This window comes from Corvus moneduloides, chromosome 18 (assembly GCF_009650955.1).
Source record: "Corvus moneduloides isolate bCorMon1 chromosome 18, bCorMon1.pri, whole genome shotgun sequence".
NCBI classification, from domain to species: Eukaryota; Metazoa; Chordata; class Aves; order Passeriformes; family Corvidae; genus Corvus; species Corvus moneduloides.
Genome location: NC_045493.1, coordinates 6,510,134 through 6,526,311, shown reverse-complemented (window position 1 = coordinate 6,526,311; position 16,178 = coordinate 6,510,134). Strand labels below are relative to the sequence as shown.

General features: G+C 42.8%; 1 protein-coding gene across 1 annotated transcript in view; it reads right to left on the bottom strand.

Moving 5' to 3' along the window:
- The window catches only part of MAPK1 (mitogen-activated protein kinase 1), a 39,529-nt gene extending 26,909 nt beyond the window's left edge, over window positions 1–12,620 (bottom strand). Inside the window, exon 1 of the mRNA XM_032128460.1 lies at window positions 12,284–12,620. Within this exon, the coding sequence (XP_031984351.1) occupies window positions 12,284–12,426 (143 nt within the window). The 5' untranslated portion in view covers window positions 12,427–12,620. The remainder of the gene's footprint in view (window positions 1–12,283) is intronic.
- Between the last annotated feature and the right edge of the window lie 3,558 nt (window positions 12,621–16,178).

The following is a 16,178-nucleotide window of genomic DNA, read 5'->3' as shown; positions in this document are numbered from 1 at the left end:
GAGGGCTGGTCCTTCACACTGAAAAACAACTGCCTGCTCCTCTGCCACGCTGCCTGCACGCTTTCCCCAGCATGGGATGTTCTTCCAACACTTTGAGGATTATTCACCTCGTGGCTGTTTCACAGGCTGCTCTCAGCATACGCGCACACACACAAAATAAACAATGCTACCGGCAAACATCCTAATTACAACTCTAAATAAAAGACGATTTGAAGTTTAAAAGGGATTTTTTTATCAGTAGCTTTGTGTTGCTGTGGAAACAGGATTCCAAGGGCATATCCAGAGATAAGAATCTTTCTGAGATATTGGATAATTCTGCTTACATTCAGAATAGGAAAGGCAAAAATAATTCCCAGCAAGCAAGCTGATCTATGGAGATCTTTATTCTTTTCATTCAGTCTACATTTAGCTCAATCATGGCCATTTCCACAACACACTGACATTTATCAAGTTACAATGCAAATAGCTTAAACTTATTTTTAAGACTGCTGTAAATAAAATAATGCAATATTATGAGACAGTAACAACCACCCTAACAGACTGTTCGCTACAATTTTTGGGGGTGGGGGAAGGTGGTTGCAGAAGTGCAGATTTGCAGAGGGTTTTGGGATTTTTTGGCGGGCTTTTTTTTAATAATCAGATGTTAACCCTTCCAGATTCTTCAGAATAATTAGTTTCTTCTTCTACATGATTAAGCCACCATCATAGTGTATTATTTTTTTAATAAAGAGAAAAGACTGGAAAAAGGATAAAAATAGTCAAAGACTATTTGAGGACACTGAGTAATGTGTCATTTTTACACTGTTTAATGTATTTTTTATAGCCAACTGTAAACACCTACGCTTACTAGAAATATTTGTTACTTTCCTTTATTTATTCATAACATTTTGAAGAGAAATAAGTGTATTGTTCATGAGGCTTTTTTATTAGCACTAATTTACAAAATCAGCACCTGGTTTTAGAAGGAACAAGTGCCTACTCATATTGGGATACATTTGCCGTGTTTCAAGAAACCTCAGTTTATGAACAGACAACCCATGTTGCACTCAGTTTTCGTTCTGATTTCTCAGCTTTCTCTAGAAGAGGTTTTCAATAACAAAGCGTTTCTTAGGTTTGGAAGCTGTGAATTCAGGAAATAAACTACAGAAACAGGGCCATCTTAATACACTTCTACTTTTCTCCATTAAAGATTTAGTTTTACAGACTAACTCCTACCATGTCAGAAAGTCACCAACCCATGAAAATGGAGTTACCTCACTATTAGATTCTTTGAAAAACAACAAACAAATAAAAAACCCTTCAGCCTTGAGGCTCTAGTTGCTTTACAACAACTTTATAACAACTTTAACAGGAGCACCATGTACTCCTTCATCCTACTCTGAGGGCAAAAGTCAAATAAGCTGTAATTCAGGACTCTGGAATCATCTATTGGTTTGCTACAAACACTCCCCATTGATTATTACCTTCTTAGTCTTTGGGAAACATCCATAAGCACTGACAGCTTATAATGAAAAAAGAGGCCAAAAAACTTGAATTCAACTTTGAGATAGCTCAGAGCAAGTCTAGGTACAAGACCTGCTGTGACACACAGCTCCCCACTGAAAACCACTGACAATTGGTCCCCACTTTCTTGTTACAAAAATGGCAGCAGGAGACAACTGAGCAACAAGGGAACATTAAAATAACTATACAGGAGATGTGATCCAATTTGCAGCAGTATGAATCTGGCCTTACCTGAAAACTCCTAACTAAATGTTATTTGAAAATCTTGGGGCTGGTTTGAGGCTTTTTAAGTAGTTTTTAATCAGTCAAGATTCTTGTAACAATGGATAGGTTATCGCTTTGGGGTTTCTAAACCTTTTATCATGACCCCTCTGCAAAGCAATTGTCATACTTACAAAGTCCTCATGTTCTTTATATATTTTATATATGTATCTGCATATTCCTTACTCTTGTCATCTGTTGCTTATCACCAAATGATCATTACTAAGGCTTTGGTTCATTTTTTATTATAGAAGATACCTAAACAAATTATTTTTGTTTGATATTTCTTTCAAAGTTGATTGTTTTCTTTTCCAACAAGGCAGAAAAGAAATATAATTTCTAAATGAGTGCCCTTTATTTTACCACAACCATAGCAAGGTGCCCATGTGACCCCTGCAGACTCCACCATGCTTTTAGTCAACCTCTGAGGCTTACTGGGTCAAACTGGAACAGCATTACCTTCACCTCTACCATCTACTGCTTCAGTCATCTTCCTCTTAACAATCCAAATCAATCCTGATAATAAAGCTTCCTGCTACAATTACGCCAACTCCTTCCTCCCATGACAAAGGTGAATAATTACTCTGAAGCGATTTTACTCAGATCTGATCTACTACAGGTTATTACCCTTCACACCACAAATTCTTAAGGCACCTTCATAACCTCCTAAGGAGATTTGCTTTCATTTCATTTCATTGCATCTGCTCAAATAATTCTAATTGATACTGGTGAAGACACTGGCACAGGCTTCCCAGAGAAGCTGTGGATGCCCCACCCCTGGAAGTGTGCCAGACCAGGCTGGAGTTGCAGGAGCAACCTGGTTCAGTGGAAGGTGGCCCTGCAGGGGGTCAGTCCTACTCGATGCTTAAGGTCCCTTCCAATTCAAACAATTCTAGGCTCTAATAGGTTACAAAGACACAATTTTATTTTTCAGAATTTGAAAAGCAGAATTTGATGGATCCTTGCAAAAAATTCAATTTTAAGCTATTTACTATGCAGATAATAATTACTTAATAGTGTATTTTCTTAGATCACTCCTAGTATTTTGAAAACAAATAGCTAGTCATGCAAAATGGAGTCTGTTAAATTAATTACTTTTGCCAGAAGCTCAGTCAATTCATAAACCTGGGTGTGGCAGACCAGATGATTTGTGTTTTGTTAGCACCTACTAAACAGAACTATGAAGAGCAGCAGTTCTAGAACTACACCTTAATACTAGCATTAAAAAAATATTGGCTATTTCACCCAAGGTTCTGTACTGTTTGGCTAAAGATGTTATTTAATTTATGGTGTTTTGATTAATCTTAGTTGTTTGGAAAAAAAATCAATTCTCTCAATCTCTTCTAATACGTATTTTTCTTTCCATGCCTTTAGCTGTAGAACACTGTGACTTCAAACCACCATGTATGCCTACTCTGTTTTATGCCACTTCACTTCGTCTTCAGAAAATAGAAAACTCTTACATCTCACTTTATCTACTTCTTCCCTTCCCACTTCCCTTCCCTATTTTAGAGGTTTACTGGTTCTCCACTGCCAGTATTTCCTTTGATAGCATTGATGCCAAATTTAACAAACTTCACTGCTATGTTTAAAAGGCCTTTGGCTATCTGTGAAATAGACTCTTGATTCCAAAGGCACCCATTGCTTTTGATAAAGTATTACAATATTAAATATCACTATTTTTCTTCTCAATATATAAATTCCTGTGGGAATGAATTTTGGGCTAAAATTGTAAGAGCTCCACAACATGAGACAACCTAAGTCTCACTGCATTCAAAGGAGTGGTTGTGGTTCACTCTCCCTTTTGTGCCTCACATGCCTTTCTCACTTTTTTGATATGAGCAGTGCCCTTTTTTGTGTCAGTTAAGAGAACTGAAGCAGCTCAAAGTTGAAGCAGGAACAGTAAAGAAGCCTTTACCTGCATAGTCCTGTTCCCTTCCTGTGTCAGCACCAGCACTCACAGGGCTTTGTGTCCATCATTTCAACTTACCACCTTTCAATTTTACTGTTTTATTAAGTCACTCTTCAGCTAAACCAGCTTTCCAACACAGCAAATGCTCCAGCTGTGCAGGCCCCAGCACAGGAGTGGAGGAAGAAATGACAGAGGGGAGGCGTGGAGGGAAAAGCTGCCCCTGCAGCAGCAACACAGCCCGAGATCAGCACAGGTCAGCCCTGCAAAGCTCAGCTCTGGAAAGCTCAGCTCGGGTGTCTGGGCCTGCCAGGAGAACTCAGCCTCCACACAGCCCATGAAGTGCCCACCTTGTCCCCCTGCGCTTAAGGCTCCCCAAGGGGCAACAAAAAGCCACCACAATAAAAAAGGAGAGGTCAGTAACATCACCACTGTTACTCCAGAGCCTGGAAAACAACCACCACATCCCCAAGCAGCAAAGCAGGAACCATAAATGCATGCAGGAAACATTTCTCCTTTCCTGGAGAGAAGGGAGAACACTGCCAGAGAGCTGTGAGTGGTGATGGGATTAACAAATCCTTCAGTGTGGTTTAGTCTTTTGTCTGCTAAGGTTCTAATTTGACTTATATCTCAGATACTCCTCCTAAAATCAGCTTATTTAATTGATTCCAAGCCACATAAATCTTCAGAAGAGATAGTTCACAGTATTTCATTCCAACAGAAAATAGAACAAAATCATCCATGTACACTAAAAAGCAGAGATTTTCCTAAACCTGATGTAGAAATGTCAGTGCAAAATGAAAACTATCCCAAAGCACTGATGAAAACAAGGTCATTGTTACTGTCCACTCTGCCGTGGTTAGTTCAGTATTTCACTTGCAAACCAAAACACAACAAAACAACCAAACCACTAGCACTGAGTGTGCATCTCACCACTATCAGAAGTTATTTCCCTTCATATCTGATTACAAGGCATTTTCTGCATGTTTGTTCCACCTTTCTAACAAGACATGCCAACAGTAAACCCTCAGCATACTCACAGCTTGGTGTTTTGTTCAGATGAGGTATCAGCATTAAAACACTCTGGCTACTTTAGCTGAAAGGAAGCTATTTCACAATTATGAAACACTTTAAAAAAATACAATACAAAAGTCAACCTGGATGTAATTTTGGGATATTTTGCAACATCCAAATCCCAATAAAATTGGGCAAATTCTGGACTGAAGCATTTTGGGGAGTATTGATTTGGAGTGCTCAAATTATCTTAAATTTTACATCAGCAATATTTGTGGAGCAATCTGCCTTCCTTCCAAACAGGCAAGAAGTAAGGTGCCACAGTGGCATCTGCTAATTTTAAGAGAATCTGCAAAATGAAGCAATTGCACATTATAATCTGTAAGCCTAATTGCGAGTTGCTGGTACTTAAAACATACCTACAACACAGACGAATTACTTTCCACCATGTAACAAAAACTCTCATTTGCATCCTAATCACCACAGAGTATTTCAGTATTTTATGAAAATTCTCTTAAAATACAAAAGAAGAACTTCCAAGAGAAGAGATTTCCTCTTAAGAGAACTTAGGCAGTTGGGATTTTGGGTACTGCAAACCAGATGGACAGTAAAAACGTGTGCACCACAACGCTGCTAAAACAGGACTGTTGTGAAGATCCTGCCCCAATCTAACAGAAAAATATTTCTATTACAGCCTTTCTACAAGACATATATACACAAACCAGTATTTAATCCACCACTAAGAAGTCACTGGGCTGGAGGGGCACAGCACAAGCCCAGGCAGCATGGAGGCAGCCGGGGCACCAGGAGGCTCCCGGGTGCAGAAGGGGCTGAGGGGACCCGAGGCTGTCCCTGTGCTGGCTCTCCTCAGCGGAAATGGGTGGAGACAGGAATGCTTGTGAAACAGAAACCAACTCCTGCACCTCGATGGAGCACGGGAAACCCTGCCAAAGTATCTACCAATAGCTCATCAAATAATCCCATCTGAATCAGTGACATTTATTACGAACTGGATCTTATTAATCTATCTGCTCAAAGCTGACAATGAAGTGTATTTGGATTTTTGTGCATCTTGCAAAAAGATGAGTTTGAGAATAGCTTCTTCATATACCCAAAAGTTGTATTAAACCAAAGGAAAACAAGCTCCCTTCTGAAAAGGAGATTCATCCCCAAGCAAACCACCATCTTTAATAACTGTCCTGCCAACTAGTAGAATGTAGATTTTACACAGACAAATCACCTGAAACAAACTACACTGCTGAATTTCACATTATTACACTACTATTTTTATTTACCTTACAATACAGTAAAATAAAAAGTTCTATTTTTGAATATGTTTATAGCTCCATATACTTCATTTAAGTGATCTGGAAATCAAAATCAAATACAATAGAAATCACTTAATAAAATGTTTCTGGGTTTGGGATTTTTTTCCAGATATTATTTTTAAAGTTCCTAAAATACTTCACTTTAAGTGAAAGCATTCTCCAAATTATCAGAACAACATCCAACTTCATCCATGAGCAGTGCCAGCTCCCAGCGACAAAGGCTGACCAAGGACTGGGCTGCGTTACATGCGCAGCCAGCAGGTCAAGGGAACTGATTCCTGCTGTGAGGGCACATCTGGAATTCTGCACCCAGTTTTCCTCCCTCCCAGTACTGGACTAAATCCAGCAGAAAACCATTAGGATGCACAGGGAACAGAAGGATGTGACATTAGAGAAAAAAAATTGAAGAAACTGGGTTTGTATAGGCTAGGAGGGAAAAAGGGGGTGGTGATGGTAAACATCCAACTGCTCTTTTAAGTTATATAAAGGGGAATCACTGAGAAAAGTGATCCAGACTCCTCTCAGAGACAGAGAGTACAAAGGACAAGAGGGGATGGTCCCGAGTTGCAGCAAGGCAAACTCTCATATTTTTAAGGGGCAAAGTTTCACTGGACAATTGGTTCAACACTAAAACCAGAAGCTGCCCATAGATGTAGAATCTCCATCCCTGGAGATTTTGGAAATATTGAGTGGACACGTTGAGCAACTTGGTCTAATTTTGACATCACTCCTGCTTTGAGTAGGAGGTTGGACTACATGACCTCAGAAAGTCCCTTTCAACCTACATTAGGCTGTGAAATATTCCATAGCAAGATGTCATAAAATATTTTCATTAAATACCAAATCAATCAGTTATTTTCATTTCTAGATCACAGCTGAAACCTATGACAAGGCATCAACAGAAAAAGCATTAAAAAAATTACTATGTTGGCGAAGTACTAGTTTTCAACACAAGCTGAGCTCTACACCTACTCAGTTGGTAAAGCACCAACTCTTCTGTGGGCTGTAGATCCCCACCCCTGAACAAGGAGCCACTGAACTAACAGAGCCTGGTGTCCTACAAATACACATTTCTAGTCTCAGGACTACCAATAAATCCATCTGTGAAACTGGGGCATGTCATATCTCCTTGGGGAGTCTGATTTCTCACATGTGACCTGATGCAATCTCTTCCCCAGTGGAGCAGCATATAGGATCTCTTCACTCTAGCAAAATACCTATTTTTGCAAAACTTGCAGAATATCTTCCCATCTTGAAGACTTCCACCATCTGCAAGATTTGATGGAAGGCAGGCAACAGGTACTAGAATCATATGTAAGGGTATGGGAGATGGACTGACGCAGCCACATACAGATGCTGTGAACATATAAGCCTTTTTTCCTTAATAAAGCATGCTTCAAAGAAAACCCATAAGTTATCTCTGTCTGTTTCCATGGGATGGATCATGCTTTGCTACAAAAATGTGTATTTATTTATAAAATGCAAGTGTCCATGAGCTGCACTCTCCAGCTAAGCCAGTATCCCACTGCTTTGGGCTGGCAGCAAAAGTTGCTACCTCTCATCTTCCACAAACTTGGAAGACAGCTCTGACACAGAGCAAGTGGCTGCTGCCCATCCCTGCTGCACAGCTTGTGAGGGCCCACCTGTCCATCACTGGGAAGAGCAGGAAAAGCAGCTCTAATTGCTTCTCTGGGTTCCCACGCCAGGTTAGGCAAGTGCTAGAAGCCTGAGTGACTGAAGGGAAGTGCTTACATCTGCCTTCTCCCCAGAGGGAAGAAGCTGATAACTAGCCACCAATTACACTCCCTAATTCCCTCCTCTGATCCTTGCACGGGAGGGTTGGCTAACTTGTATCAGCTCCCTGTTCTCCTTATCACGCAGACAGAACATGTTAATTACCCATACTCAACCTGGGCTCCCTAAAAGCACACGCAAACAGGGACACGGATCCCTGCGCTGGCTCCATCATTAAAGGGCTCTCTCTCTCTGGATCAAGGCAAAAGTTAACAGAACAAACACGACAGGCTGTTTCTGATCACTGCCACTGAGCGGACCACCCCAAAAATCAGTCTGACCCCCACAGAGGATGAAAAAGCTACCTTTTTATGTAACTCGAAAGAAACTATTAGGCAACCATCAATCCCATTCAAGTTTTCATGTTTAAATATAAATATCTATGCCTTGCAGATCATTCTATTCCTGATTTCTTTCTGATTTTAGTTTCTTTATTAATATGCTTCTCTTCATTTTAAATTATCAAGGCTCTAAAAGTAGGGCTGTTCCATGAGACAGTAGAGAGAAGTGTAACTTCAAAGAATCTACTGCCAAATATTTGAAATATTCTTTTCAGCATCACTTTAACATTTATCTATTGACTACCTAACTTCTAATATCACTCTTTCACAGCACATCAGTAACACAAAGCTCTCTTTGTAACAATGCAAACTCAAAGCAAGAAATCAACGACTTGAGCTTGAAAATTATTTTCTTCCAACTGCACTCATCTGCATTCAACTGCTTATTTATAAGCAGTTATTTGAAGCACTGATATTACTTCACATTCATATAAGCTTGATGACCAAAAAAGCTTCCAAAAACTAGGATAAAAATGAGAACATCCCTATCACATTCAATTCACCACTTCTTTCCAAAACCATTCTTTTTTTACTGTCAAATTATATTCCTTGCCAAATTACTACTGACCAACTGGATGAAGAACAAGTCACGCCAGAAATTTAAAGCTCAGCTCTATCATGTTTTTATTGCTGTTCCAGTGTATTTGAAGTATGGCTTGTTAACAGGCTGCTTTAAAAAAATACTACTAATAATAATAAAACCAAGCCCACATTTGGGGAGAAAGAAACAATCCCAAAAATTTTTCCCAGTTTGTTGTGTCTGAAAGGTATTTCTGAAACTTTCAGACCTGGTCTAAAAGTGGGTTCCATCTGACTCTGATGTCGATAACGCCCTATCAATGAATGAAAGAGAAAGTCACCTAAAGAACTTTACACCAACCCCTCTCAAAACAACTAATTCTTAAGTGAAAGCAGAGGGGAAGAAGACAACACAATATTTACATATATTTGGATAAATTAACTAAGAGTAACAAACATGACTGTATGACTAAGTAATTGTTCAAAGAATGTCCTGCAGTCCTAGGAAGTGCTGAGGATCTTGGCTCAAACTTTGCTCTGTGCTCACCCCCTAGTTTCACACGCAGAATGACCAAAACAAAAACGGTTAGAAAGGGGCTCTGACAAGGATCCACCTCCTGCCACTTCACCCTCTGCAACAAGAGTAAGGCACAAGCCTGTATCACAGGCTGAACGTTTTTGGCAGAGTTGAACTGGAGGACATTAGGATGGGGTTTGGCCTGATAACGTGCCTTTTCTGCTTACGAAGCTGAGAAAGTGCAACCACAACACAGCAGTAAATATACTGCTCTGCTGAGTTTATTTTTACTCAAAACCTGATTATGTAAAAAAATGACTGCACTAGGGAAAATAGTTAAATGCCTTTAAAGGTTTTCAAACCCAGATGAGAGAACATTCACATACAGTCTCTTCAGCCAACATCTTCCTCTATTTCCTGTACTGGTATTTTATGTTGTGATCAATATTTCTCAAACATTATTCTCTCTGCTGCAAAAATCAAAATGGAAGACTGATCGTAACAGCACTACCCGAAGAATACTTCATTTGCCCTTTTACTCATATAATCAAAAGCATTTTATTGTTTTCAAATCCCTAATCCAATAATCTAGAAACATAAGAATCAGGATAAAAACGAGAAAGAGTGTGAAGGATTTTAAGAGTCAAAAGACATTCGTCTGCCATATAACAAGCCTTATGGCACAGTGTACTTGTAAATAACCATCATCTCCGAAGAGGTCCACATTAGCTGCGGGTTTAAAACAAAACCATCAGAGCCTGCTTTGCTTTCCTTTATTAAAGTGTACAAATTTAAATGGATTTTGTAGTTGCAGGAAACATCTCCATCTGCACACTCACAGCTTGCCCTCTACGCCACCCCCCAAGGGAGAAGCTTCTGCAGATCCTCACTGCATTAGCAACCAAAGCAAAACACGAAACATAGAGCATTAAACTGCACAACCTGCATGGCTGTGATTGATCGGTAATTGCATTTCATCGCAGTCACTACAAAACAGCACAGCTGCTATGGCATTAACTACAAGTGCATCCAACACTTTCCTGACCAAGTACACAGTATAAACTGAGACTTTGTTCCCTGTCATTTCACACCCAAGGCACAAGAGCAATAATCAAGAGCACAAAATACATAACGTGACATTTTACATTAATAAATTAGAGTAGAAAACACAGAATCCAAGTGTATATTTCAACTGAACTGGAGATTTAGAATTTTTGTTAGTAATTTTGTACAGCATTCACAGCAGACACAAAGTGTGAGAAGAAGCTTTCAAATAAAAAACCTTTTGGATTTGGAGGGGAAACAGCTTCAGTGCAGAAGTTTACCACACACTATTTGGAGGGGCAGAAGTGGCCCCATTTCCCCTGTATCTGCTCACTGGCACAGGGATGCCAAAAAAGGGCATCAACTGCCATTGTGCTGCTTCTCGAAGTCCCTGATCTGTGGTGAAATAGTTTAGCTTTTCAGTTTGTCTGTGAAACACAGTTTTTAACACCTCGTTGATGTGAACTGGACTGTCCCCAGCACACACCTTGGCAGTGCTATTCCTCAGGACCTTCAGAAACCTGACTGTGAATGCAAACCAGTGCAGCCACTACTGAGATTATCTGCACCCGTTTCCTTGCCCTGGCTCAGATGATAAAACAACCATAATAAAATACAGCCTGTACCAGAAGCTACATCAACAAGTTTTGGACTGGATATATTGCTGCGATTTCTAACACTGAAACAATAACAAGGATATTTTTACACTGTAAATGGGATTTCTGATTTACATTTTGAAGGTTCTTCCCGTAGCAAAAAAAAAAAAAAAGTGAAGGCCACAACACAAGAGAGGCTCATCTCCCAGCTAAACTCAGGCCTAGATGAAAGCTCCCCTCCCTGAAACACACAATGACTTCATCCTGACAGGCCAGCACAATTCAGTGACTATGTGCAAAAACCTACAGCTATAAAAATCTGTAACACACAGCTGAAGGCTGTGAGGTGTCCTTGCTGAGAAATGCACTGCTTTACAAAAGATTCCTTATCAGAGAGAGAAATTAATGCTGATAAAGCTTTCATGAAGTCACAGCCTGTAAGTAAGTCTCATTTAGTATCTCTGGTCAAAAATCCTACTGAAGAAACAGAGGCAGTGCTGGAAGAAAGTTGATAAAACAACAACAAAAAAAGAGTTTTTCACCTGTATCCTTTAGGTTATCTCAGGAGTAAATGTGTTTTTTAACTAACGGAAGGGGTTTTACTAATGGAAGACAAAATATGAAATCCTAAGTAACGTCACTGAGCATGCCAGGTTTATAACCCAGTCAACAGATACACAGATCACACAGCATCACCCCAGCTCACTGAGATTGCTAAAAAAATCCATCTCACACTCTTTATCCAGTTAGTTCACGTTTTTTGTAGTTCGTTAACCTCGCTCTTTAAGACCGATGTTACGCAGAGCAAACACACACGATCGCTTTTTAGTGAGACTTAGTCTAAGTCTTTATAATGCAATATAATCTAGAGCTAGGATAACTGAAGAGAACTTTCACCTGCACACGTTAACGCAGGCACTAATCCGGCCGGCTCTGCAGCACAGACAGCGCGTCCTGAGCAAAGTCAGGCAGCGGCAGCAACTCCTATGCTCAGATTCACCTTTTTTATCCCCGCGACCTCGGGCTGCTGCAGCCAGGTGAGCCCTCGCTGGGAGGGACGCGGGGCTGCCAGCAGGATTTACCACCTTCCCCCCCTTCCTGAACGTCTGCAATCGCACTACGGAGACGGCGGAAATAACGAGAGTGACCAACTCCAGAGGAAGAAGATATTAAAGAAAATAAACGCAGGAGCGAAACAAAACGAGACGCTCAGCTGCATCCACCGACGGAGGGATGGGGGGGTGCAGGGAGGGAGGGCAAAGAAGGGTGATGCCGGAGGGACAACCTCGGGAACACGCAGGGAGAAGCAGAGCTGAGGAGAGGGAAGCAGAGCTGCTCCCCCTCCCCGAGGGCAAGGGCGGGCTGGGCCCGCGGCCGGGCAGGGCGGCGGGAGGGAGGGAGGGAAGGGAGGAGGGAGTTGTCCGGGGCAAGGGCGCTGCCCCGGCGGCCGCACTCACCACACCATGCCGTAGGCCCCCTCGCCGATGTAGGAGAGGTTGGTGTAGCGCGGCCCCACGTCGAACACTTGTCCCCGCACCATCTCCGGGCCGCCGGCGCTGGCGGAGCCGCCCGCAGCCCCTGCCCCCGACACCGCCGCCATGTTGTCCGTGCCGGGAACCGCGGTGCCTGCGTGCGGGGGGGCGGAGGCGGGCGAGGAGAGGGGCGAGGAGGAGGATGAGGGAGGGAGGAGAGAGGAGGACGAGCAGGAGGAAGGAAGAGGCGCCGGCCGCTCCGCCGCTCCCGGCCCGTCGGCCCCGTCAGCGCCGAACCCGCCGCGGCCGCTCTGAGGAGGCGCCGCCGGCCGCGCGCGCGCGCATCGCCCGGCCCGGGAGGTGGAAGCGGGGGGGGGGGCGGGGGGGCGAGGGCGCGCGCGCAGGGAGCGGCGCGGGGCGGGGCCGCGCGCGCGGCAGGGGGCGGGGCCGGGGGCGGGGCCGGGGACTGCGGTAACCGCAGCCGCTGGGGAGGGGGGGCGGCGGCCATGGGTCACGTGGGGCGCGCGGCGGGTCACGTGGGCGCGCGGCCGTGCGGCGCCATTAGAGGCGTCAGGTGGCGGGCGGGAAATGGAGCCGGGCGCGGCCCGGGCTCAGCGGGCGGCTCGCTCCCAGCCCGCTCCCAGCCCGCTCCGCGCTGCGAGCGCCGGAGCCCGGCGGCTGCCAGAAAGGCGAGGTCATCTGTGACACTCCCCTGCTGCAGCGCACAGTTTTGCAACCTCTTTTTAGCGTGTTGTTTTTACATGTAATTACGTTTTCCTGTTCGCTGCTTCCCGTATAAATGTAAATAAACTTTGTAGGGGAGGTGAAATCGCAGTTGAAGGTTTATCTCATGCTTTAAACATTGCTTGCAACAGTGTCGTACCTTTTCTGTTTTCCTGCAAGGCAGAGTTTTTCTAAAATAGCTTTTCGCTGTTTGCAGGGGTTTATGCCCAAGGATCGTAACTCCAGTTGTGACTTCTTTTCTGCAGTTCTCTAATGATCCTGACAACAACCGCTGGTTACTACTGACATTTTCACTCCCAACATCTCTGCTGCTTCTCAGCTGTCCCTGCTTTGAAGCTGTCCCCACCCCTGTCCCTGACAATGTCTTGCTTCTCCCAACTCCCCGAGCTCATTTCTGGCGTCCCACCTTCTTCTGGCCCTTCCTGCTCCAGACCAGCTTCCTTTGCCATCGGCCGAACCACCGCAGTTTTCCGCAGCTGCTCCCGGCTGTGCGATCCCCTCATTACCCCTCGCTCGGCTCGCCGGGCTCCGGGCAGCTTCTGCCCCGGGGTGAGGGGAAGTCCCTGGGTTCGGCTGCGCAGCCGGGTGTCCCCAAGGCCTCTCCCTTGGGGCAAGGCTGGCCCTGCGGGGCTGGCTCCAGGTGCCACCCAGCCTAGGCTGAAAGAGGAAAAGCTGTCAGGGAACAGCAACAAAATCTAATAAACTCCTCTCTGTATTTAACAGGCATTCAACTCTACAGCTTGTGTTTTTGTGTATTTGAGTGGGATAATGCTTCTGATGTATTATTTTTTATGTGTGTATAATGCTTTCAGTTCCATGATGTGTTCTTCTGCTCTTTAGAAACACGGTGTTATTTTTCTCAGAAATTTTAGCAGTAAATGCAAGTGTTTAAATTTTCTGAAACCAAGTAAAATATTATTTTAAAGGTTCTCTTAACTCTAAAAATGAAATTTGCTTACAGTTCTGATTACATACATAAATAAATCTGTCATCAGCAAATGCAAAACAAATTATTATGGAGACTATAACTTAAACACAGCCTGTCATAGCAAATTTAATTAAAAACTGGTGTGTATCTAAATTATTTTCTACCTTCACTGGGATGTGTCTGATCAAAAAGGAAACCGACCGGGCAGGCCAGGAAATTGTGGAAGGACTGTCAGCTCCTTTGAGTGCTGTGTTCAAATATATGTCTAATCCAATTAAACCCAAATAAGTGGTCAGAGGCTGTGGCATGCTTTCCAAACAACTCCTCCCATGACAGAACTCGGTGCAGTATTTCAGTAAAGCTCTGCAGTTGTTGAGATAGGCAGAGCAGATCGGAGTGGTATCAATCGGTTTTCAGCCTACTTAAATACACTGCCGTTACCTGCACTTAATGTTGGGTCTTTTGCCTTAGCAAGGTGACATTAAAGCCTCAATTCTGGAAAGCATATAAACGTGTTTTAAGAAAACTATGAGTTCCATGATCAAAATAAAAGGGCTGTGTTGGGGGAAGAGAGGTGATACTTACTAAAAAATGATAGCAGATAATGAGAAGCAGTAAGAAAACCCCATTTTACTTCAAACAGAAATCAAGGCACTGCTGAGAAGAGTTTGTGTAAGCAGAAACAGGAATATTAAGAAAAAGCTAAGCCATAAGCTAAGTCAGTGTAAATACACCATGGTTTGGACTGTCTCCATCTTCAGTCAAGTTCAGGAGTCACATGAATGAATTCACCCTACAACCAGGATCTAGAAATTCCCTGCACTGTTACTCATATCTGCCTTAACTGTTAATTTGTGTTCTGTAAATGGGTCTCTTGAAAAGGGAACATTGTACCACAAGGCCCCCCGAGCCCTGGGATCAGCAGTGCCGGGTCAGGCTGAGGACAAACACCACGGAGCTGCCCTACAGCGCCCCTCTGTAGTGGGGGTGGGAAGCATTTCAGATTTTTGTGCTAATTTAAAACTGAACCCACATCTCCCAAAACCATTATAATTATACTGGTTGCGTGATTTGCGTGGGACATTGCAGCCATGGCTTTCTTGGTAGCTGCTGTATGAGTATGTCAGCATGAACCTGAACCTCCCCATCATCCCAGCAAAACACAGGCATTAAGTATATACCAGAATTATTTAAAAAGACCTCAAGCCTTTGTGCGGGGGTGATGAGAGAGAGAAATAAGACATGTTAAAATGTTTTATAAAGATATATTTTAACTTCTAAGGCACTCAGGAACCATGGTGATGGTTCCTGAAATTGCTTAGATATGAGCTCTGATCCACAGGGAACTATCCTAAGATTCAGAAAGAGCATCAGCTGGTAATAACTTCTAGTCAGTACCTACCTGGGCTTGACTGAATGGGTGACACACAGCAGAAATCCCTTGAGACTGATCTTCGTGTGAACATCGACCACTGCTTTGGCAGCATAAAGTGACCTCAATGAAAATGAGGCTCTCCCTGTAATCTTGCACTGTTCGGAGGTTAAAACCAGTCTCTCATCCAAATTGCTGTGTACTTGGTACCAGAACAAATTTACTTTTCCCCCCAGTATTTCCTTTTTTCCACATTCAACACTCTGATGGACTTTGTAGGGAGCTTACTGTGGCTTAGACACCACGGAGTTAAGATGAGTAAACAGATTGCTGTGGCTGTTCTGTGCATGCCAAGGGGAGCACAAAAGATTATTAATTGCAGAATGATTCTGTCAGTAACAGCCTTGATCCTGCACTGGGTATCATTCTGTCACTGTCAGAACCTGTCACTGTTGTGGGAGATGTCTTGTATTATCTATCATGTTCTAGTTAGATTTGCTGTTCACAAATATGGTTTGAAAACACAGTTACAATTTCAAGTCATTTTTATGTTCCTTAGTTTTAAACAAGTAGTTTACAATCATATGCTAAATATTTTTAAAGGGATCAATTTTACAGCAATCTTAAAAGCTTATTACATAAATCTAGCTATTTTAATTAATATACTGAAATTTTGTTGCTGTCTGTATAAAACTAAGTTGCTTTTATTTTTCAGCTGCAGTAGTAGCAGTATCCAGGCACTGTCCTGCAGTTCAGTAATGGAAATTTCCCAGCCTCAAAGCACACTCTGTCTCAGTCAGCTGCAATAAAACTCTGAGTGATTTCAATATTGTTGT